Raw genomic sequence first — 22,229 nt, 5'->3', positions numbered from 1 at the left:
ACTCTATAAGAATAAATGTTTCAGTGCAGATAAGTGCAGAGCAAAGAGCCGGGTGGTAAGAGCAGTTCTCTTACAGCAGAAGCTTAGGTGGTTTTCCTTTTCTTCTTAATACTTTTATGTGTTTTAGTTTTTGAATGACGAGTATATCCATTCCTCTCATAATAAGAAAAAGAAGTCTTTCTTAAGAGTTTCTTGTTGTTTATACAGAATCATTTGGGCTCCCATAACCTGGAAAATATTATTTCTCCAACAACCAGATTCCATTTCCTCTTGCAACTTTAAGGTCATAGAAGTTTAATAGAAATTGTTACTTTCCACTAACTGGAAGAGAAAAAGTAGTAAAACATTTATGATTCTTGTCCAAGGACCAAAAGTTGCTTTTTCTCATCTCATACCAAATTCTTGTAAGTTCTCTTTCATTCGTTCATGGGATTTTGGTGGTAGAGTTGCTGACTCGGGTTTTTTCTGGTCTGTGGATGACACTGGATTTCCTGGGACAGAAATTACATTCTTATCATCAAAGCATGGGCCTCGCCAGTGAGACAGAGCATTAAGTGAATCAGCCCTGGCTCTGGAGTGGGGCGGGGAAGGCTGAGCAGGTGGACATTCCTGTTGCTTATGTTCCTCACCTTTGTCTTTGGCCATAAAGGAAGCAAAGATGATGAAATGTATGGGCCGCATATTCTTAACATGTGCATGTGACTACGTGGCTTCAGTTGTGTCTGACTCTTTGCAACTCCATGGATGGTAGCCCACCAGGATCCTCTGTCCATAGGATTCTGAGGCAAGAATACTGGAGTGGGTTGCCATTTCCTCCTCCAAGAGATCTTTCCAACCCAGAGATCAAACCCAGGTATCCTGTGGCTCCTGCCTTGCAGGCGGGTTCTTTTACCACTGAGCCACAGGACATGGAGCAGATCAAATCCAGAATTCTGGAGGTTTCAATACAGACAGTGTAAGCAGACAACACGTGCAATCAGATCAGATGGAGCAGAGAGACAGCGCCAGGGGCCCAGGCTGTTCTCCGAGTCCTGGTCCATCGTTACTCAGTCAAAAATCACTCCTGTGGCCAATGCCGCCTTGCATTTTATTCCCGAAATCCAGAGAAGTTCTGTATAGGACTTCCCTTCCCCAAGTGAGAGGGGTCCTTTCCGGCTTGTTTCCCCTGAAAGCTGGGGCCGCGTCGTGTCCTTTAAACCTCTGTGGGCCCAGTGACCCTTCCTTCTGAGCAGTTAACGTTTTCCAAAACATATCGCCTGCTTTGGACCCGACTTTATTCTCCACCAAGAAGGCCTGTGAGGCTTTTCCTTGTCCGAGAGTCCCTCCGAATGGACGCTTTATGAACTGCAGCCGGAGACGCGGTGTTCACCAGCTCTCCAGTCAGCTGTAGCGTCTCAGCCCAGAGAATCTCCACATCTCTCACGGGTCTGGACCAGGTGCGGGGAGACGCCCCACCAGGTGGGGCCTGGAGCTGCCCCTGCTCTCAAGTTGCCCTGAGTCTCTAGACTTGAAGCTCCAGTGGGCCGGGCAAGCGCGGAGGGGAGGTTGGAGACGACAGGTCTGGCGCCAAGGTCCAGGCTGCAGCCCCGGGAGGGCTGGGGAAGGGGCAGGTCCCCGCTGGCCAAGGACAGGGCAGGGTGAACCCAGATAGGTGGAGGGGCGTGGAGGTTCAGGGGTCAGGTCACAGCTCCCAAGCTTGTGTCATGAGCCTCACTCAGCAGCAGGGATTCAGAGTCATCAGCATCAGAGCAGGGGCTCCCCGGTGGGGGCTGAGCGTCGGGGCCAGGCAAGTACCGAGCACACTGTGTAGGGTACGGTTAACTGTTTGACACGCTCAGTAATCAGCCCGTCGGGGCCAGGCCGCATCCCTGGGTGCATGTGGAACCAAGCGTGGAGCGTCCCCAGAACCGAGACAGAACGTTTCAGTAACAGCACACAGGCTGTTGCCCTCGTTTCTAGGTTGGGCGCCTCCAAGACACAATGTCACTCAAGCCTCAGAAATTCTCTCTGTTCTAAAGTCACAGTGATGTGACTTAGCGTCTCCTCGGTCACCTACTGGTGACCAGGCCTGTGAGCCCCCATCCTCGGCTCCCCACCACCTCTGGCTCCATCGCTCCTTCCGCCAGATCGAGCCTGGCCCCTTGGGGTGCCCACATGCTCATGGAGAACTGGGGGCCCAGTGGGCAGCCCTCCCCTCAAAGGCCTCCCATCTAGGAGCTGCCCTGGCCGGTCCTCACTGCCCATCGCGGGGGCCGCCCTAGACCCCTGCCCACCCGAAGGCGGATGCTCCCTCCTGTATAGACACTGGTCCTGAAGGGCGTGGAGAAAGGAGGGTCCCTCCGTTCTTGAGAGCCAGGCGCTGAAGGCACATAGCCCGGAGCCTGCAGGCGCCCAAAGGTTGTCATACAAACCATAGGCCAGTGCTCCAGGAGCTCGTGGCTGAAAAGAGGAGGAGGACTCTGCCCGGAGTGCCCTCAGGGGCCGTGTTGCCCGGCAGTGTGGACACCTGTGGGCACTGGGAGGGGACCTGGGCGCTTTGCCCTCTGTGCCCAGCCCTGGTGCCAGTCAAGGCAGCCCGGGCCCTGCCTACCAGGTGACCCGAGCCACCCACCGGCCTGGGACCTGGCTGGTTCTGACCCTTCCCGGGCCTGAGCTTGCCCGTTGACCCCTCCTGTGAGCCCATGCTGGCCAGGGCTCGTCTCTCTGATGGCTGGAGAGGCTTGGCTCAGAACCGCCCCACCCTGGGCACTGCGCCCACTGCTAGACAGCTTGGCCGCCCCCGCTGCGTCTCATGCCAGGGATGCTGGGTGAACCCTCCTGTTCCGGAAGCAGCCCGCGTCCCCCACCGGCTGCGTTTGCTGGAGTCCTGGCTCCTGGAGCAGAACCCCCTCCCCCAAGATGCGGCTCCTCCTCCCGCAGCATCGTCAGAGGAGCTAAAGGCGCGGCGGGAACAGGCCTCGGGGACATGGCGTCCTCCTGGCCCACGCGGGGAGGCCCATTTTGGGCAGTGAGGGCCGAGTCCCAGGAGCTCTGAGAGTCGTCTTGTTTGACCCAAGGGTCTTGGCCGATGTGCTGAAGGGACGAATCCAGAGGAGGGCGGACGTTCCCAGTTAACACCAGGTGGACCCTCAGTCCCGTCACAGGCGTCCTGATGAGAGAGGTGTGGTGGGGGCGCTGACACACAGGAGGGTGGCCTGGGGGCTGAGCAGAGGCTGGAGCGACGTGGCCGCCAGCCTGGTGAGGCTGCGAGACGCAGGGGCAGCTTCTTCCCTGGAGCCTCCGGCCAGAACATGGTGCTGCCAGCACCTTGAGTTTTTTTTTCCAATTTTAGTTTTATTTTTTTAACACCAAAACCATTCTGTATTGGGGTTTGGCCGATTAACAATGTGATAACTTCAGATGCACAGTGCAGGGACTCAGCCATCCATATACATGTGTCCATTCTCCCCCAAACTCCCCTCCCATCCAGGCTGGCACACAGCGTGGAGCAGAGTTCCCTCTGCTGTACAGCAGGTTTTCCAACACCTTGATTTTATCCTGGTGATTCTGACATTGGCCTCCAGACCTGTGGGAATAAATCTCTAATTTTAAGCCGCCGAGTTTGCAGTCATGTGTCCCAGCAGCCACGGGAAGCTGATCCTGCTGGACCCACAAGACAAGGACGCCTGCATCCTGATGGTGGGAGCAGGGAAAGCTGGAGGTCATCCCTGCCCTCCTCCAAGGCAGGACGTTCTTCCCCGCACCCCACCCACTGTGGGGGGGCGGGGCGGGGTTGGAGGAGCCTGCCGCGCCACCGGACCTCAACATCTTACGGACCAAAGCTCCCCTCTCACTCCATTCACTGTGCTTCTCCAGCATGAGACTAGTGGGTGCTTACTGGGCAAATAAAGAAAATAAAATGAAAATACAGCCCACCCACCAGGCTCTTGTGGTGCACACGAGGGATATTTCAGGGGTTATTGGCAGGGCAGGGCTGGGGGGGAAACCGAACTGGTTTGGACGCGCGTCATGCTATTTTGTCGAATGTCATTTACCCTCGTTCCAGGATTTGTTTTTGTGATCTTAAAAAAATCCCTGCTTTCAAGCACAATTACCCAGCTTGCGGTACACCCACGGCAGCTGTCTCTTCTCCCTGTGATTTCCCGGTGACGTTTGTCTTAGAATTAGCGTCGCACACAAAGCATCGCTCCTGCGCGTGCGTGGGCACAGCGCCCGTGGCCTCCTGGGCCAGGAGCACCGGATGCTCTCGGGCCCGAGTCTTGGTGACATGTCGTCTCACGGGGTCCAGGCACCAGCCTGTCGCTTCTTAGGCTGATGTCAGCTGGTCCCTGAGGCCCTGCCGTAGAGATTACTTGGCAACCAGAACACCCCAACCACTGAATGATTTTAGAATCGCATCCCCAAGAATGAAGGTTGAGTGCTGAATAACTGATGCTTTTGAACTATGGTGTTGGAGAAGACTCTTGAGAGTCCCTTGGACTGCAAGGAGATCCAACCAGTCCATCCTAAAGGAGATCAGTCCTAGGTGTTCATTGGAGGGACTGATGTTGAAGCTGAAACTCCAATACTTTGGCCACCTGATGCGAAGAGCTGACTCATTTGAAAGACCCTGATGCTGGGAAAGATTGAGGGCAGGAGAAGGGGAAGACAGGATGAGATGGTTGGATGGCATCACCGACTCAATGGATATGGTTTTGGGTGGACTCCGGGGGAGTTGGTGATGGACAGGGAGGCCTGGCATGCTGCGGTCCATGGGGTCGTAAAGAGTCGGATACGACTGAGCGACTAAGCTGAACTGGACTGAACTGACCACCGCACTCACACCTCTCAGTCGGGTGGAGTGAGCCCTTCAGCCCCTCCTGTTCTCCAAGGGAGAGCTTCGTTTTTCAGCCCAAATTTGTCATCTCTTGTAATACTCAGGTTGCTTTTTTAAGGGAGTAGACCTTCTGCGTTGTGCTTAAAAAGCTGGGTCACACTTCTCCAGTGGTCAGGGCCCCTGGAACCTCCTGTCTCAGTGAAGACCGTGGAGTTTGGGCGGCGGGATGAGGCTGGGACTCTGCATCCAGGGTGTCATGCGTGCTCACGTCCTGCTGTCTTTTCTTCTCTGCTGCTTCCAAGCCGCCAACAGCAGAAGGCACTGTGTCTACTTGCCTACGTGTCCTTCTGCAGCCCTCCTGTGCTGCAGGAAATATGCCTCTGCTGGCTGATCTAGAGGAAGCAGCAGCAGCTCATGAACTGCTGTTCCCAGCACTTGGGATAACAGGATGGAGGTCTGTCTGGGAAGCGGGTCATGGGGCGGCCGAGCCGGACACTTGCTTCTGTCCTGTCCGCTCTCGGCTGCGTGAGGTTAGGTACTGTTTTATGGGTAAGTTGCTAGAGGGAGTCAGTGGTGTATGAGGAACACATGGCTGGCTGCTCTGTGGCTGGTCACCCTGGGCCGGCCTTCCGCCCCTCGGACACTGGAGCAGGTCACCCTGGGCCGGCCTGCCGCCCCTCGGACACTGGAGCAGGTTACTAGAACATGGCCACACCGTCACCTTCCCGTGCTAAGGCTTCCGGGCAAGGATGGTGCCAGCCCTTGGTGGGTCTCCCGGTGCCCAAGTAGCGCTCATCTCTGACCTCTGCCCTTAGGGCTCCACCTGAACACCCAGTGCGTTCAGCCCCTTTCACCTGTCCCCTCCCCCACCGCCCACCACCAGCATTGGCCCCGTCTTCTGAAATTCATCTAAATTCCTCCTTTGACAATCACACTAAGCTGACAGTCTGTTGATGGGCTGGAGCAGTGGATCTTGCCAGCTTCCCCACAGAACCACCTGGAAGCCCCCTGCCTCCACCCAGTTCTGACTCGGTTGGTGAAGCCGAGGCCGCCGTCCAGGGGTCACGCTGTGAGAGCTGCTGGGCTGAGAGTCTGGGCCCAGGGAGATGTGTTCCCGTGGTGTCCAGCTGACTGGGGGCCCCAGAGCTTTTAGCTGCGCTGGGGGGTAGAGTGAGGAAGGCCCCCAGCCACGGTCCCTTCTCGTCAGACCGACGGGTGATTGACAGGTGTTGGCATCAGCCCTCCCGCACCTCCATCAGCTGCTCCGCGGAGCTGCCCCTCTGCAGGCGACACGGCCTTGTCTCCACTTTAGTTTCCATTTGCTTCTCCGTCTCGAATGGGCACTGGGGCCACCCAGGGTCTTGGGAAAGGCTTCTGAGTCTTCCTCCTGGGTCAGCGCCCCTCCTGTGCAATCCTCATGCACAGCGGGCTAGAAGCCACCAGCTCTACAAAGGAAAGAGACGACCTCTTGTAGGGGTTCCAGTGCCGCCGTGTGTGGGCTAGCCTGCTGGCTGCTCAGGCGGGAGGCGGACCAGCTCTCCCGGCTGGGGGTGGTGGTGGGGAGGGTGTTAGGATGCAGATTCTGCTTCCCCAGGTTTGGGCAGCAACCCCGGTGTCACAGATGCTGCTGGACCGGGCCAGTGCTGAGTCTCCAGGCTTGACCGCTGGGTCCCCAAGGCCCACTGCCTGTGGTGGGCAGTGGCAGCGGGCAGCTTCTCTCGTGGTGAGGGTCAGAGCCTCCTCCCCTGCTTCAACACCATCATGACGCCTCTCAATCGGCCGGGTCCTGATGCAGGACGCTCAGCAGCGTGGGTCTGTTCTCCTTTTGTAACCTGGGATCTTTCTTCTTCTCTCTTCTCAGTACGAGACGCGAAAAACCTAATCCCTATGGATCCAAATGGGCTTTCAGATCCTTATGTGAAGCTGAAACTTATTCCTGACCCCAAGAACGAGAGCAAACAGAAAACCAAGACCATTCGCTCGACGCTGAACCCCCGGTGGGACGAGTCCTTCACGTTGTGAGCTGAACCCCCTCCTCCTCCACGTTCTGAGCAGCGATGAGCTGGGCTTGTCATAAACGTCTTTAGACATCGATTCATCCCTAGGCTATCCTCCCACGGCTGCTAGAGACGTAGCTGTGGTCACCCTTGGTTGATGGATAGAAACTCAGTTTACCAAGACTTATACACGATACCCCAAGTGACCATCAGTAACTCCTGTATAAAAAATTCTCTCACATTTCAGATGTTGAATCAAGTCCTCTTGGCGGACTTTGGTTTTTTGAGGGGGGTGGTGGTTAGAGGAGGCTGTAGGTAAGAGGTAGGTAAGGCTGTAGGTAAGAGTTTAAACAATAGTTTTTAAAACATGGGATAAGTGAGTAACCATCGAAGCTGATGTTGCCACTGAAATGGGAAGGCTATCTTTACATCTAAGCAGGGAAGACTTTCTGGGGAAGGCGACATTTAATGTGGGCCTGAAAGGAGTGAAAAGATTTTGGAGACAGAGATGGGAGGGGGGAAAGAAGGGAGGAAAGGTTGGGGAGTGGAGGCCTGAGTAAGTCAGGAACAAGAAAGCTCTGAGCACAGCTGAGCATAAGCAAGGGGCCCTCTCTGCGAATGAGAACGCAGGAAGCAGCTTGTCTGTCACACCCAGACGTAGCTGTCTAGGCTATAGACCAGAGGCCCTCCGGCCTTGCTCTGGGAAGGGCTGGACAGTAAATGGTTTAGGCCTTATGGGTCATCCAGTCTCTGTTGCAGGTACTGTTCTAGATTCAGAGCTGCCATAGCCAAATGTGTCCAGACAAACAGCCGTGACTGTTTCAATAAAATTTTATTTACACACACAAGCAGTGGGCCTGACTTGCCCATGGCTCATAATTTGCTAACCTCTTGTCTAGAGCTTTGGTTACTGAGGGGCTGGCACTTTGTTGATGATGGAGAACCACAGGAAGAGAATTGAATATACTATTTTTTTAATCTCAAGTTCAGATCTCGAGCATGTGGTATCATCCCATAAACCACAGTAAAGATAACCCTGTATCTGTGTGTGTGTTCTTTGATAGCAAATTAAAACCTTCTGATAAAGACCGGCGACTGTCTGTGGAGATCTGGGACTGGGATCGAACCACACGGAATGACTTCATGGGGTCCCTTTCCTTTGGGGTCTCGGAGCTGATGAAGATGCCGGCCAGCGGATGGTGAGGAAGGCTGAGTGTGTCTGTGTGAGCCAAAAGTGAATTGTCTGAAAACATTAGCACTTTCAGAGATTCAGGAGACGAACTGGCTTAAGTCCAGAGTGACCCCTGTGTGTGAAGTTTCCTGGGTCCTGGCTCCCCAGTGAATGCATTTCAGAACCAGCTGGACTGGAGCCTGGGGGTGGGGGGGGATGTTGAGCCCGGTGGTGCCAGCACGGTCTCACCCTCCTCTGCCCCGTGTCTCTGAAGGTACAAGCTGCTGAACCAGGAGGAGGGCGAGTACTACAACGTGCCGATCCCCGAAGGCGACGAGGAAGGCAACGTGGAGCTCAGGCAGAAATTCGAGGTGAGACCAGCGGCGTGAGTGAACCATCTTTCTGTTCAGAAAGTTTCACTCCAGGAAGGGCCACATTTTTGTGGTCACTGGGCTGGAAGGCAAAAGTCATGTAAATGTTAATCTTTGTCCTTATCTAAAGGCGTGAGCGTTGCGTCATCGCCTTGCTTTGCAGGCTGTTGACACTCTGGCTGTTATCCCTAGAGCATGGAGCCTGGGAACAGCCCTGCAGAGAGGGGGCTGGTTCCTGTGCGGGGAGTCGGTCCGGCATCAGCGGGGAGGTGGGCTTCTCCAGGCGGCAGCGTCCTTGGGTGTGGCTGTCGGGCCAACATCTCCCTTTTCTCTACAGATCTCTAGGAGCGGGAGCTCCCTCTCCACACCCGGGTGCTCCCTCTCCACACCCGGGTGCTCCCTCTCCACAGCCGGGTGCTCCCTCTCCACACCCGGGAGCTCCCTCTCCACACCCGGGTGCTCCCTCTCCACAGCCGGGTGCTCCCTCTCCACACCCGGGTGCGCACAGCCTTCTGCCCCAGTGGTGCCACCTCTCCCTCCCCTCTTCACCCCTGCTTCTCTCTCCTCACCTGACGTCTCAGCTCTTAATGCAGTTTCTGCTCCAAGCACCTGCCTTACGCTCCAAGTCACAGCTTTCCATTTCTTGCCATTTCTCCAATCACCTGTGTGTTGGTTGTTCAAAGGACCCATGTAGTAGCTGATTGTGTCTCTGCACCAGTCTCATGGGGGCTTCCCTGGGGGCTCAGGTGGTAAAGAATCTGCCTGCAGTGCAGGAGACAGGGGTTCAATCCCTGGGTCAGGAAGATTTCCTGGAGGAGGGCATGGCAGCCCACTCCAGTATTCTTGGGCTTCCCTGGTGGCTCAGACAGAAAAATATGCCTGCAGTACAGGAGACTCGGGTGTGATCCCTGGGTCAGGAAGATCCCCTGGAGGAGGGCATGGCAGCCCACTCCAGTATTCTTGCCTGGAGAATCCCGTGGACAGAGGAGTCTGGCGGGCTACAGTCCGCAGGGTTGCAAAGAGTCAGACACAATTGAGTGACCGAGCACTCACACACGTACCTGATTCATTACCTTGTAAAGGTTCCCCTTCCTCGGGCAGTTCCCAAGCCCTAAAGAAATTCCCATGTGCACACACATGCGGCACAGAGACCCTGCACGGCCGGCACCCTTGGGTCCCTCCTCCCGCTGTTGTTTCTTCTCCCAAATATATTCCGTCCCGAAGAAGCGCACAGGTCGTACCTGCCAGTTAGAAGGTTCTGAAGGGTGTGAAACAAGACGTTCACAGTGCTCCGTCACTAATGTTGTTTTCCGTTGCTAAGTCGTGTCCGGCTCTTTGCGACCCCATGGACTGTAGCACACCAGGCTCCTCTGTCCTTCACCATCTCCAGGAGCTTGCTCAAATTCAGGTCCATTGAGTTGATGATGCCATCCAACCATCTCATCCTCTGTTGCCCCCTTCTCCTCCCGCCCTCAATCTTCCCCAGCATCAGGGCCTTTTCCAGTGAGTCAGCTCTTCCCATCAGGTGGCCAACATATTGGAGCTTTAGCTTCAGCATCAGTCCTTCCAATGAATATTCAGGGTCAATTTCCTTTAAGATGGACTGGTTGGATCACCTTGCTGTCCAGGCGACTCTCAAGAGTCTTCTCCAGCACCACAGTTTTAAAGCATCAAGTCTGCTGGGTTCAGCCTTCTTTATGTCACTGGTCACTGATCACTGACATTTGGTTAAGAGGCTGCTGACGGCAGACACTTGCAGGCAGGGCCTGGGTGCCCTCAGGAGCATGGAGGACTGGGCCGGGAGGGCGCTCTGCGGGTCTGTAGTAGAGGCCCACACTCCACTTGCAGGATCACCCCAGAGACTGCAGATGCCTGATGATCACAGGTGTGTCGGCTTTTATTTATCCTGGGGAAACATTTTGAGATTATCCTTGTTACTGATTAACAGAATGTGATCCAGTTATGATGAGAGTTAAGACGTTTAAATCACTGCACTTGAGACTCAGTTGCTAGGTTGTCTGTGGAAAGAAAGCAGGCATTCTTCTGTCTACTGCTGTTGAAATTGGATTTTCCAAAAGCCTCCATTGTCTTTGAAGCCTTTAGCTAATTCAGGATATTCTTCAGATTGGGGGAAAAAATGGTTCATTGGAGACCCCCAACAAAGTGTAGCTGTGTGTTGATTTGATCAGGCCTGCCAGTGTTACCATGGAAACCCGAGTACTTCAGATGACCTTTTGGACACAAAACAGAAAATCTATGGGCCTCATTGTGGACTCTGCTTTTCTCCCCCAAATGGCTTCCTTAATTACTTTCTGAACTGTGTGATGTTAACAGTGGGGTAAATCTATAAAATGCACATCAGTGAAAAGAGATTTTGTTTTCCTTTTTGCACGTCAGCTCTTAGAGGCAGAGCCTGAAATTGAAATGGGATGAGGTTCGGTGTTGGAAGTCATTTTCTCACCTCTGTTTGAGCAGCATCAACAGGGATTAACACTGCTCCTCAGCAGAGCAGACTCCAGGGCAGACTCTGAAGGACGCTGCACAGGATTTCTAATATTCTGGGTCGGGGGAGGGCATGCACTTATGTGACTGTACGGCAGCCTGTTTTCAGGAGTGCGCCATGGGCTACACCCGCCTCAGAACTTGCCCGTGCTCCGTGGTAAAGGCCCTCCCCTGTGTCTCGGGTTCGTCAACCCCCGCCCCTACCTTGCATGGCCCTCCAGCCCTTTAAAGTGCCCGGCGTGCCCCTGCTCCCTTGCCGGGCACAGCTGTCCATGTCTCATCTCCACGTGGATCCAGAGAGGAGCCTCGGGTCCTGCCGTGAAGGCTTTGGAATCTAAACTTCAGGCCCCACAAGGAATCCATGTCTCCTGGTCACTTGCCCACATCCAGGGAGGGTGCCTGAGCTCGTGTCTGATGAGGGAAGCTGTCATGGCCAAGTCTGCTCTGTAGCCCAGGGTCTGCCTCCGTTTACACAGCCAGCGCCTCGAGCACTTGGGTGAACAAACCAACTCGTGCGATGAGTGTGGTCACGCCTGGGGATGGACCAGCTCCTTTCTTAGAAAGGGGGAATTCTGGAAATTTCCATCCAGTGAATGCTGCATCTCCTTAGTGCCAAGTACCACCTGGGGGGATCGAGGCTTCAGACGGAGGCTCCCCTGGTGGCCCAGTGGCTAAGAATCCGCCTGCCAGTGCGGGGGACCCGGGTCAATCCCTGCTCTGGGAGGATCCCATGAGCTGTGGAGCAGCTAAGCCCAGGAGCCACACCTGCTGAGCCCGAGCCCCCGCCCACAGCTGGGGAGCAGCCCCCGCTGGCTGGAACCAGAGAAAGTTCTCAAGCAAAGACCCAGCACAGACAAAAATAAATGAAATTTCTTTTTTAAAAAAGACAGACTTCAGACGGGACCCTGGCTCCCGAGGACACCGAGAGCATGAACAGGGGTAGGAACCTGCCCCTGACTCCCCAGCGTGCGGGTAATGTCCTGACCTCACAGGAGGCAAGCAGCATCCTCCCAGCCCCCACCCCGCAGCTGACTCAGCTGGGCAGGGCTGACCGTGGCCACAGCAAGGTTCTTCCTCCGGCCCTCGGAGGCCAACCCGGCCTCACTGCTGAGGAGGCGTGGCTCGCTCGGCAGGGGCGGGGCCTCGGGGGCTGCAGGCCCAAGAGGGGCCCAGGAGCCTGCGGCCAGGAGCTTGGGGCTTGGCTTCACTTCCAGTGATGGCTTTTGTTTCCACGGCTGAGACCTGCTTTCCACTGAAGACCTGGGCCTCGGTTGTGCCCCTTCCCCGGGTGTCAGACCAACAGATGCGGCCGCAAAGCCTCGGACCAGGAGCTCAGCGAGTTCAGCAGCTGGCGTGCCTTCAGCAGTCATTGAAAACCAGCTCACTGGCGTTTGGGCTCCTACACTGACCTTCTCCACCTTGAGCAGGGGGTGTGCGTCCTCCCGATCCCCACCCCAATCTGGGCTGCGGTCCAGGCAGGTTCCCTCCAGACTCTGAAACTGGCTGAATCACTGCATAACCCTTTCCTTTGATTTTTTTTTTTTTTAAAGCAATTTGGGCTGTTTTGTTATATCCAAGCTTGAAACAGCTTAGAGTTCTTTCTGGGTCCATTTAAGTCTAAGAATAACTGCCCAGTGACTGCATGGCAACTGTATAGAAGCGTCTCTGCTGGAGGATTTTCGCCTCCTATTCCAGGTAGAGGCAGGAGGTTCAGTTCAGTTCAGGTTAGTTGCTCAGTCCTGTCCCACTCTTTGCAACCCCATGGACCACAGCACGCCAGGCCTCCCTGTCCATCACCAAATCCCAGAGTTCACCCAGATTCATGCCCATGGAGTCGGTGATGCCATCCAGCCATCTCATCCTCTGTGGTCTCCTTCTCCTCCTGCCTTCAATCTTTCCCAGCATCAGGGTCTTTTCAAATGAGTCAGCTCTTTGCATCAGGTGGCCAAAGCATTGGAGCTTCAGCCTCAACATCAGTCCTTCCAATGAACACCCAGGACTGATCCCCTTTAGGATGGACTGGTTGGATCTCTTTGCAGTCCAAAGGACTCTCAAGAGTCTTCTCCAACACCACAGTTCAAAAGCATCAATTCTTCAGTGCTCAGCTTTCTTTGTAGTCCAACTTTCACATCCATAGATGACCACTGGAAAAACCATAGCCTTGACTAGACAGACCTTTGTTGGCAAAGTAATGTCTCTGCTTTTGAATATGCTGTCTGGGTTGGTCATAACTTTCCTTCCAAGGGGTAAGTGTCTTTTAATTTCATAGCTGCAGTCACCATCTGCAGTGATTTTGAAGCCCCAAAAAATAAAGTCAGCCAGTATTTCCAGTTTCCCCATCTATTTGCCATGAAGTGATGGGAGCAGATGCCATGATCTTAGTTTTCTGAATGTTGAGTTTTAAGCCAACTTTTTCACTCTCCACTTTCACCTTCATTAAGAGGCTTTTTAGTTCCTCTTCACCTTCTGCCATAAGGGTGGTGTCATCTGCATATCTGAGGTTATTGATATTTCTCCCGGCAATCTTGATTCCAGCTTGTGCTTCATCCAGCCCAGAGTTTCTCATGATGTACTCTGCATATACGTTAAATAAGCAGGGTGACAGTATACAGCCTTGATGTACTCCTTTTCCTATTTGGAACCAGTCTGTTGTTACATGTCCACTTCAAACTGTTGCTTCCTGACCTGCATACAGATTTCTCAAGAGGCAAGTCAGATGGTCTGGTATTCCCATCTCTTTCAGAATTTTCCACAGTTTATCGTGATCCATGCAGTCAAAGGCTTTGGCATAGTCAATAAAACAGAAATAGATATTTTTCTGGAACTCTCTTGCTTTTTCCATGATCCAGCGGATGTTGGCAATTTGATCTCTGGTTCCTCTGCCTTTTCTAAAACCAGCTTGAACAACAGAAAGTTCACGGTTCACATATTGCTGAAGCCTGGCTTGGAGAATTTTGAGCATTACTTTACTAGTGTGTGAGATGAGTGCAACTGTGTGGTAGTTTGAGCATTCTTTGGCATTGCTTTTCTTTGGGATTGGGATGAAAACTGAGCTTTTCCAATCCTGTGGCCACTGCTGAGTTTTCCAAATTTGCTGGTATATTGGGTCCAGCACTTTCACAGCATCATCTTTTAGGATTTGAAATAGCTCAGCTGGAATTCCATCACCTCCACTAGCTTTTTTCGTAGTGATGCTTCCTATGGCCCACTTGACTTCACATTCCAGGATGTCTAGCTCTAGGTGAGTGATCAAAGTATCGTGGTTATCTGGGTCATGCAGATCTTTTTTGTACAGTTCTTCTGTGTATTCTTGCCACTTCTTAATATCTTCTGCTTCTGTTAGGGCCATACCATTTCTGTCCTTTATTGTGCCCATCTTTGCATGAAATGTTCCCTTGGTATCTGTAATCATTTTGAAGACATCTCTAGTCTTTCCCATTGTATTATTTTGCTCTATTTCTTTGCACTGATCACTGAAGAAGGCTTTCTTATCTCTCCTTGCTATTCTTTGGAACTCTGCATTCAAATGGGTATATCTTTCCTTCTCTCCTTTGCTTTTTACTTCTCTTCTTTTCACAGCTATTTGTAAGGCCTCCTCAGACAGCCATTTTGCTCTTTTGCATTTCTTTTTCATGGGGATAGTCTTGATCCCTGTCTCCTGTACAATGTCACAAACCTCCGTTCATAGTTCATCAGGTACTCTATCTATCAGATCTAGTCCCTTAAATCTATTTGTCACTTCCACTGTATAATCATAAGGGATTTGATTTAGGTCATACCTGAATGATCTAGTGGTCTTCCCTACTTTCTTCAATTTAAGTCTGAATTTGGCAATAAGGAGTTCATGATTTGAGCCACAGTCAGGCCTGGTCATTTTTTTTTTTTTTTTTTTTTTTGCTGACTGTATAGAGCTTCTCCATCTTGGCTGCAAAGAATATAATCAATCTGATTTTGGTGTTGGCCATCTGGTGATTCCATGTGTAGAGTCTTCTCTTGTGTTGTTGGAAGAGGGTGTTTGTTATGACCAGTGCATTTTCTTGGGAAAACTCTATCAGTCTTTGCCCTGCTTCATTCCGTATTCCAAGGCCAAATTTGCCTGTTACTCCAGGTGTTTCTTGACTTCCTACTTTTGCATTCAAGTCCCCTATAATGAGAAGGACATCTTTTCGGGGTGTTAGCTCTAAAAGGTCTTGTTGGTCTTCATAGAAGCGTTCAACTTCAGCTTCTTCAGCGTTCCTAGTTGGGGCATAGACTTGGATTACTGTGATATTGAATGGCTTGCCTTGGAAACAAACAGAAAGGTCAGTCAGTCAATTCAGTCGTTGAGTCATGTCTGACTCTTTGTGACCCCATGAATTGCAGCAGGCAAGGCCTCCCTGTCCATCACCAACTCTTGGAGTTCACCCAAACTCATGTCCATCGAGTTGGTGATGCCATCCAGCCATCTCATCCTCTGTCGTCCCCTTCTCCTCCTGCCCCCAATCCCTCCCAGCATCAGGGTCTTTTCCAATAAGTCAACTCTTCACATGAGGTGGCCAAAGTATTGGAGTTTCAGCCTCAGTATCCATCCTTCCAAAGAACACCCAGGGCTGATCTCCTTTATAATGGACTGGTTGGATCTCCTTGCAGTCCAAGGAACTCTCAAGTGTCTTCTCCAACACCACAGTTCAAAAGCATCAATTCTTCAGCACTCAGCTTTCTTCACAGTCCAACTCTCACATCCATACATGACCACAGGAAAAACTATAGCCTTGACTAGACAGACCTTTGTTGGCAAAGTAATGTCTCTGCTTTTCAATATGCTATCTAGGTTGGTCATAACTTTCCTTCCAAGGAGTAAGCATCTTTTAATTTCATGGCTGCAATCACCATCTGCAGTGATTTTGGAGCCCCAAAAAATAAAGCCTGATACTGTTTCCACTGTTTCCCCATCTATTTGCCATGAAGTGATGGGAGCAGATGCCATGATCTTAGCTTTCTGAATGTTGAGCTTTAAGCCAACTTTTTCACTCTCCTCTTTCACTTTCATCAAGAGGCTTTTTAGTTTATTTTCACTTTCTGCCATAAGGGTGGTGTCATCTGCATATCTGAGGTTATTGATATTTCTCCCGGCAATCTTGATTCCAGCTTGTGCTTCATCCAGCCCAGCGTTTCTCATGATGTACTCTGCATAGAAGTTAAATAAGCAGGGTGACAATATACAGCCTTGATGTACTCCTTTTCCTATTTGGAACCAGTCTGTTGTTCCACGTCCAGTTCTAACTGTTGCTTCCTGACCTGCATACAGATTTCTCAAGAGGCAGATCAGGTGGTCTGGTATTCCCATCTCTTTCAGAATTTTCCACAGTTTATTGTGATCCATACACTCAAAGGCTTTGGCATAGTCAATAAAGCAGAAATAGATGTTTTTCTGGAACTCTCTTGCTTTTTCGATGATCCAGCGGATGTTAGGACCCTTCTAAAGCCATGCCAGGTTCGTTTCAAGGCATCTCAGCCAATCTGGAGACCTTGGTGCCTCGAGGACTCAAGCAGAGATATGCTGCTCCATCAGGAAAGTGCAGGAGACAGACTCAGGCTTACATTTCCTCCATGGTTATTCCAACACCAGGATCTCAGTAAGGACAGTTTTGTTTCTCTTGTTCCCTTCAACTTGGATGTGGATTAAGATCTCTAGTCTAAAATAGAGCTTTTGGGGATTGGAATAAAATGGCCTGTTTTGAGAATGACTATAAGGAGATCTGTAATTACAGATGTACAGGGCCATGATTATAAGATGTATAGATGACAGTCGGTCCAGACCTGTCAAAGTGATGTGACATTCACACGCTGCCCAGTATCCTGTCTTAGTGGGCAAAGCCTTCAGAACACACAGCCTCATCCTTTCGTCTCTGCTGTCCTCTCTGCTCAGGAACAGGGCTGTTGTGACCCTTGCAGCCTGTGGACTTCCGGCTCAGAGAAGCAGCCCCCTCACATTTTCTCCCAGCAGCTGACCGCCCCCCACCACCACCCCATGTGAACTTGAAGAATTAATCCCATGGCTGCCTGCATAGAATTCTCTGACAAGATGGTCTCACTTGTTTTGCTCACACTAGTACTTTAAAAAGTGAAGTTATCCAATCATGATGGGTTATTTTAGGGAGAAGTTCAAGGTGAACAGAAGTACTGGTTAGCTGGCATTCGGTCAGCTGGAACTCGGCTAATCAGCTGCTTAACAGGTTTGTTTCTTGCCAGTAACCTTGGGTTCTTCAAGATACTGAGGAGCCTTCTGAATCATCAAGAAGTACATTTTGTTACACATAGTTTTGGTGGCAAGTGGGTTTGGTTTTTTTTTCTTTTACGAATAGCAGCTATCTGTGTATAAAGCGACTGGTAACTGGCTATTAGGGCTTCTGTTAGGGCTTTCCAGGTGGCTCAGTGGTAAAGAATCTGCCTGCCCATGCAACACAGGAGACCCAAGTTCGATCCCTGGGTCGTGAAGAATCCCATGGGCAGAGGAGCCTGGCGGGCTACAGTCCACGGGGTCACAGAGTCAGACGCGAGTTAGCAACTAAACAGCAACTGGCTGTTTGTTCAAAGTCACTCAGTTAACCAGGGCTCCTCCATGCCGGCACCCGCCCTGTGTCGGGGAAGGCAGAAGGAACCATGACTGTCTGAGTGTCACGGAGCTGTTGCCTTGAGCCATGTCCGGCCACACAGACGCCAGAGGAGGAAGAGAGATGGTCTTGGCCCCTGGTTTGACACAGTTCTTCAGGGGAAGGGCTGGTCCCCGGGCCTGCAGCTGGGAGCCCTGAGCGGTGCCCCGGGCCCCCCCCACACCCCACCCACCTCCGGCCCCATCTGTGACCCCCCGTCCACCCCCCTCGTCAGTGCCCATGACCCCTTCCCCCATCCCCCCCCACGCGCCCTGTGCCCGTGACTCCTCCCCCATCCGCCCCCCGCCCCGCCCCCTGTTCCCCGCCGCCCCGTCTGTGGCCGTGACCCCCTCCCACACCCCCCGCCCCGTCTGTGGCCGTGACCCCGCTCCCGGTGCTGCCCCCTGGGCGCCTGGCCCTCCTCTTACTCACCTCGAAGCTCTCCCTCCCCGTCCCCCAGGGGTGTCGTGACACTCCATAAAGGCAGTGGGTCCTCCGCCCTGTCCTTCCGCCGTGCCCTCTGCAAGAGCCGTCACCCGGGTTCCTGTGCCCTCCACGCCCCTGCTCTGAGGGATGCGCGATATGTCCTGTCCAAGCGGCCACGGTGCCCCAGCGAGGACACGCTCACGTGTAACCCAGCTCACGCCCGCCCTCCCAATTTCCGATCAGGTGCCTTTAGGATTCCACCTGGGAAACCGCGGCCTCGCCTGTGAGTGATTCCAGACGAGTTCCTGCCAGGCTGGAAGGCCGGAAGGCCGCGCGCCGCGGGAGGAGTGCGTCTTTTAGCTGGCGGCGCGTTTTCCTTCGTCTCTGATTGTACCTCCAGACCCAGTTCACCCTGGTTAGGGCGCACACCTCCATCAGCAAGCAGTCAGCGTGGTGTGCGCCGGTCAGGAAGACTGCTGGAAATGTGTCACAGGCCGGACTCATCCAGTTCTGATCTTCTTAAGTGAAGTGAAGTCATTCAGTCATGGCCGGCTCTTTGCGACCCCGTGGACTGTAGCCCACCAGGCTCCTCCGTCCATGGGATTCTCCAGGCAAGAATATTGGAGTGGGTTGCCATTTCCTTCTCCAGGGGATCTTCCCGATCCAGGGATTGAACCCTGGTCTCCCACATCGCAAGCACATTCTTTAACCTCTGAGCCACCAGGGAAGCCACACCTGGCTTGATACCACTCCTCTGTTTCACTTTTTTCCTCATTTCTTCCCAAGTCACTTCATTGTTGTAACCTCATCAGCCATTCTGTTACCGAAGGATCCAAGGGAACTTTGCAACTTGCATGTAAATTATTTTAAAAATCTGGTCTATTGTCACTTCTGAGAACACCACTGTCTTTGGGAGGAGCTGTTTAGGGGCCACAGACCAGCTGTGTTCCCAGTGGATTGCTCTAGTTAATAATTAAACTCAGCCCGAGATGGTTACAGCATATTCATATCTGAAGCGAGTGGAAAATGTAAACTCTCAGACACCTGGGAACAAAATTGGCAAGGAAAGGTCTCACTCCCTGCACTAAGCCAGAATCCACAGATAGTCTTTCAGACACACCGCGTGAAGAAAACATCCCACAAACGGCGCTGCTCAGTTTCTCATCTCCAGAATGCATCCCCGGCACTACAGGTGTGTCCCCTGAAGGCACTTCAAGAGATCAGTGACCCGGGTGACTGGAAATGGGGAAGGGAAAGTACTCTGAGGTTTCAGAAGCCTGAAGGGTGTGGCGATGGGCAGGTCCTCCGTGTCAGCGCACCCCCTGCGGGCGGCTGGGGACCTGCTGTCCCCGGGGTCCCCGCGTCCCCCTACTCCTCTCTGCAGCCCCTGAGCAGGGCCCTTCTTCGGGTGCTGCAACTGTGCAGCAGCTACTGAGCAAACGAGGTGGGGGGTTCCCCGCATATGAGGCGGTGGGCATTTGAGTCCATTTGACAGATGAAGAAACTGAGGCCTGGGAGGGGTCTGCAGTGCCGGAGCTGGTCCTCCTGGCCACATTTCCCCCAAGTCCCGTCAGCCTGTTAGCATGGGGCAAGGCAGGGAGCGGGGGGCGCACAGAAAACTGCCCAGAACAGCGCAGCTGAGCCGGGCTTGAAAGCAGGTGTCCCAGCTGAGCTATAATTAGATCCCTCCTTTTTGAAAACTGGTGCAATTTAAAAAACGCTCAGTGAAGATAGGGTGAAATCAACGATTATGGAAATTTTGTGCTAAATTTAATTGCAGTCAGCCCCGCTTTCAGCATGCTTGCTGCTGTCAATTAGAGGCATTTTAGAAAAAATTTAAATTGAGTAATTGAGCAAACATATTCAGCCTTTTGGGGGAAGGATCATATTTTTTCTGTCTTTCCCTCCACGCCTGTCAGGTTTCAAACCTCTGCCCAGGTTCCTCGGGGTGCGGGAGGCACGGGAATGACCCTCACCCACACACCTGTCCTGCAGCCGCTGATGAGGGCGAGAAGTGCCTGGAACTTTCCCAGGGGTCTGAGCTTTATTGCCAGCCATGGTTTGGGTTTTCATTGTTTGTTTTTCAGGAGCTCCCACCCTGTGATCACTTAGCACACGTTGAATTTCCCTGGGGGTGGCCGTTTCGCTGAATTCTGCCCTCACGTGACTCATCGTTCCATTATTTCCCGGACACAGTGGGTCTCAGGGGCTGCACCTGGCCCCCTCGGCCCTCCCTGGCATCCGTGGTTTGCAGAGCCTGGGCCCAATCAGAGGTCTGGGGAGTCAGGACACAGAGACAGCTAGCAGTGGTTGGGGCTTGTCTCCTGAAATCACGCCCTTGGCGATTCTAGGACACATTCCGGTGTCTGCCCACCTCCCACTGGCGCTGTGCCAGGCTGTGCCAGGTGTGAGGCCAGGCTCTCACACGAGAGACGAGTCACCTTCTGTGAAGGCAGAGCTGGGAAGGCAGCGTTTCCGTCTTGTTTGTGCTGTTTTGCAGTATTTACGGGAACTTCCTTTCTGTGGGCCGTTCTAGTAAACTTGGGCGTATTTCTAAACTCGGCTAAGAGTCCAGTCAGAATGCGGTCGGTCATTGTCACACTGAGTGAAGTAAGTCAGACAAAGAAGGAGGGATAGCGTACGACATCCTTTATATGCAGAACCTAAGAAGAAATTCTATAAATTTCTATAAATGAACTTATTTACAAAACAGATACAGACGCACAGACTTAGAGACCAAACTTCTGGTTGCTGGTGGGAAGGATGGGGAAGGATAGCTGGGGAGTTTGGTGGGAAGGATGGGGGAAGGACAGTTGGGGAGTTTGGTGGGAAGGATGGGGAAGGATAGCTGGGGAGTTTGGTGGGAAGGATGGGGAAGGACGGTTGGAGAGTTTGGTAGGAAGGATGGGGGAAGGACGGTTGGGGAGTTTGGTGGGAAGGATGGGGAAGGACGGCTGGGGAGTTTGGTGGGAAGGATGGGGAAGGACGGCTGGGGAGTTTGGTGGGAAGGATGGGGAAGGACGGCTGGGGAGTTTGGTGGGAAGGATGGGGAAGGACGGCTGGGGAGTTTGGTGGGAAGGATGGGGAAGGACGGCTGGGGAGTTTGGGGTGGGTGTATGTGTGTGTGTTAGTTGCTCAGTCGTGTCCACCTCTTTTTCGACTCCATGGACCATAGCCCACCAGGCTCCTCTGTCCATGGGATTCTCCAGGCAAGAATACTGGAGTGGGTTGCCATTTCCTCCTCCAGGGGATCTTCCCGACCCCGGGATCAAACCCACTTCTCTTATGTCTCCTCTGCTGGTAGGCGGGTTCTTTACCACTAGCACCACCTGGGAAACGCCTTTGTCATTGTTCAGTCGCTCAGTCGTGTCTGACTCCTGGCGGCCCCGTGAATGGCAGCACGCCAGGCTCCCCTGCCCTTCAGTGTCTCCCGGAGCTTGCCCAAACTCATGTCCATTGAGTCGGTGATGCCATCCGACCATCCCATCCTCTGTGGCCCCTGCCCTAAGCTGTGTTTAAAAGGATAGCTGACAAGGACCTACTGCACAGCACGCAGAACAGTTTTACAGAGAGCCTTGATGCGAGGGGCACAACGGGTGCGTGTGTGTGTGTGGCTGCGTCCCTTTGCTGTCCCCCGAGGGGCACAGCGGGTGCGTGTGTGTGTGGCTGCGCCCCTTTGCTGTCCCCCGAGGGGCAGAACGGGTGCGTGTGTGTGTGTGGCTGCGTCCCTTTGCTGTCCCCCGAGGGGCAGAACGGGTGCGTGTGTGTGTGGCTGCGCCCCTTTCTGTCCCCCGAGGGGCACAGCGGGTGCGTGTGTGTGTGTGTGTGCGTGTGTGTGTGTGTGTGCGTGTGTGTGTGTGGCTGCGTCCCTTTCTGTCCCCCGAGGGGCACAGCGGGTGCGTGTGTGTGTGTGCGTGTGTGTGTGCGTGTGTGTGTGTGTGCGTGTGTGCGTGTGTGTGTGTGTGTGTGTGTGTGTGGCTGCGTCCCTTTCTGTCCCCCGAAACCATCACAACATTGTTCATCACCTACACTCCAATACAAAACAAAAAGTGTTTTTAAATAACATTTAAAAAAAAAAAGAGAGAGAAATTGCAATCGGTCCAGAAAATAAGTACCACAAGAGGGCAGTAAAGATTTGCAAGTAAAAGATTTCCCCAAACGCTGCCCCAGAAGAGCGCCACGGGCCCCACTGCGCCTCTGCCCTTCCTGCTGGGCGTGAAGGCGGGCTTCCCGCTTGATGCTCCCGAGTGTTCTTTGACTGGCGGGACTTGTCTTGGTCCTGGGGAAGATGCCCGTGGTCCAGTGGTTCCCACA

General features: G+C 53.0%; 1 protein-coding gene and 1 long non-coding RNA gene across 9 annotated transcripts in view; one reads left to right on the top strand and one right to left on the bottom strand.

Moving 5' to 3' along the window:
- The window catches only part of PRKCA (protein kinase C alpha), a 294,769-nt gene that overhangs the window by 225,550 nt on the left and 46,990 nt on the right, over positions 1-22,229 (top strand). For all 8 annotated transcript variants that reach the window (XM_044938474.2, XM_025279320.3, XM_025279318.3 and 5 more), the window contains 3 exons: positions 6,678-6,834; positions 7,878-8,012; positions 8,259-8,355. In XM_044938474.2, coding sequence (XP_044794409.1) covers positions 6,678-6,834; positions 7,878-8,012; positions 8,259-8,355 — 389 coding nt within the window. The remainder of the gene's footprint in view (positions 1-6,677; positions 6,835-7,877; positions 8,013-8,258; positions 8,356-22,229) is intronic.
- LOC123332483 lies at positions 8,282-18,027 on the bottom strand. The gene is made up of 3 exons (XR_006549245.2): positions 17,922-18,027; positions 8,925-9,117; positions 8,282-8,437 (listed from the first exon to the last, which is right to left on the bottom strand). It is a non-coding gene; the product is annotated as an uncharacterized LOC123332483 (long non-coding RNA).

This window comes from Bubalus bubalis, chromosome 3 (assembly GCF_019923935.1).
Source record: "Bubalus bubalis isolate 160015118507 breed Murrah chromosome 3, NDDB_SH_1, whole genome shotgun sequence".
Taxonomy (NCBI): Eukaryota; Metazoa; Chordata; class Mammalia; order Artiodactyla; family Bovidae; genus Bubalus; species Bubalus bubalis.
Note: the sequence above shows the minus strand (reverse complement) of the source record. Positions and strands in the feature narration are given on the sequence as shown.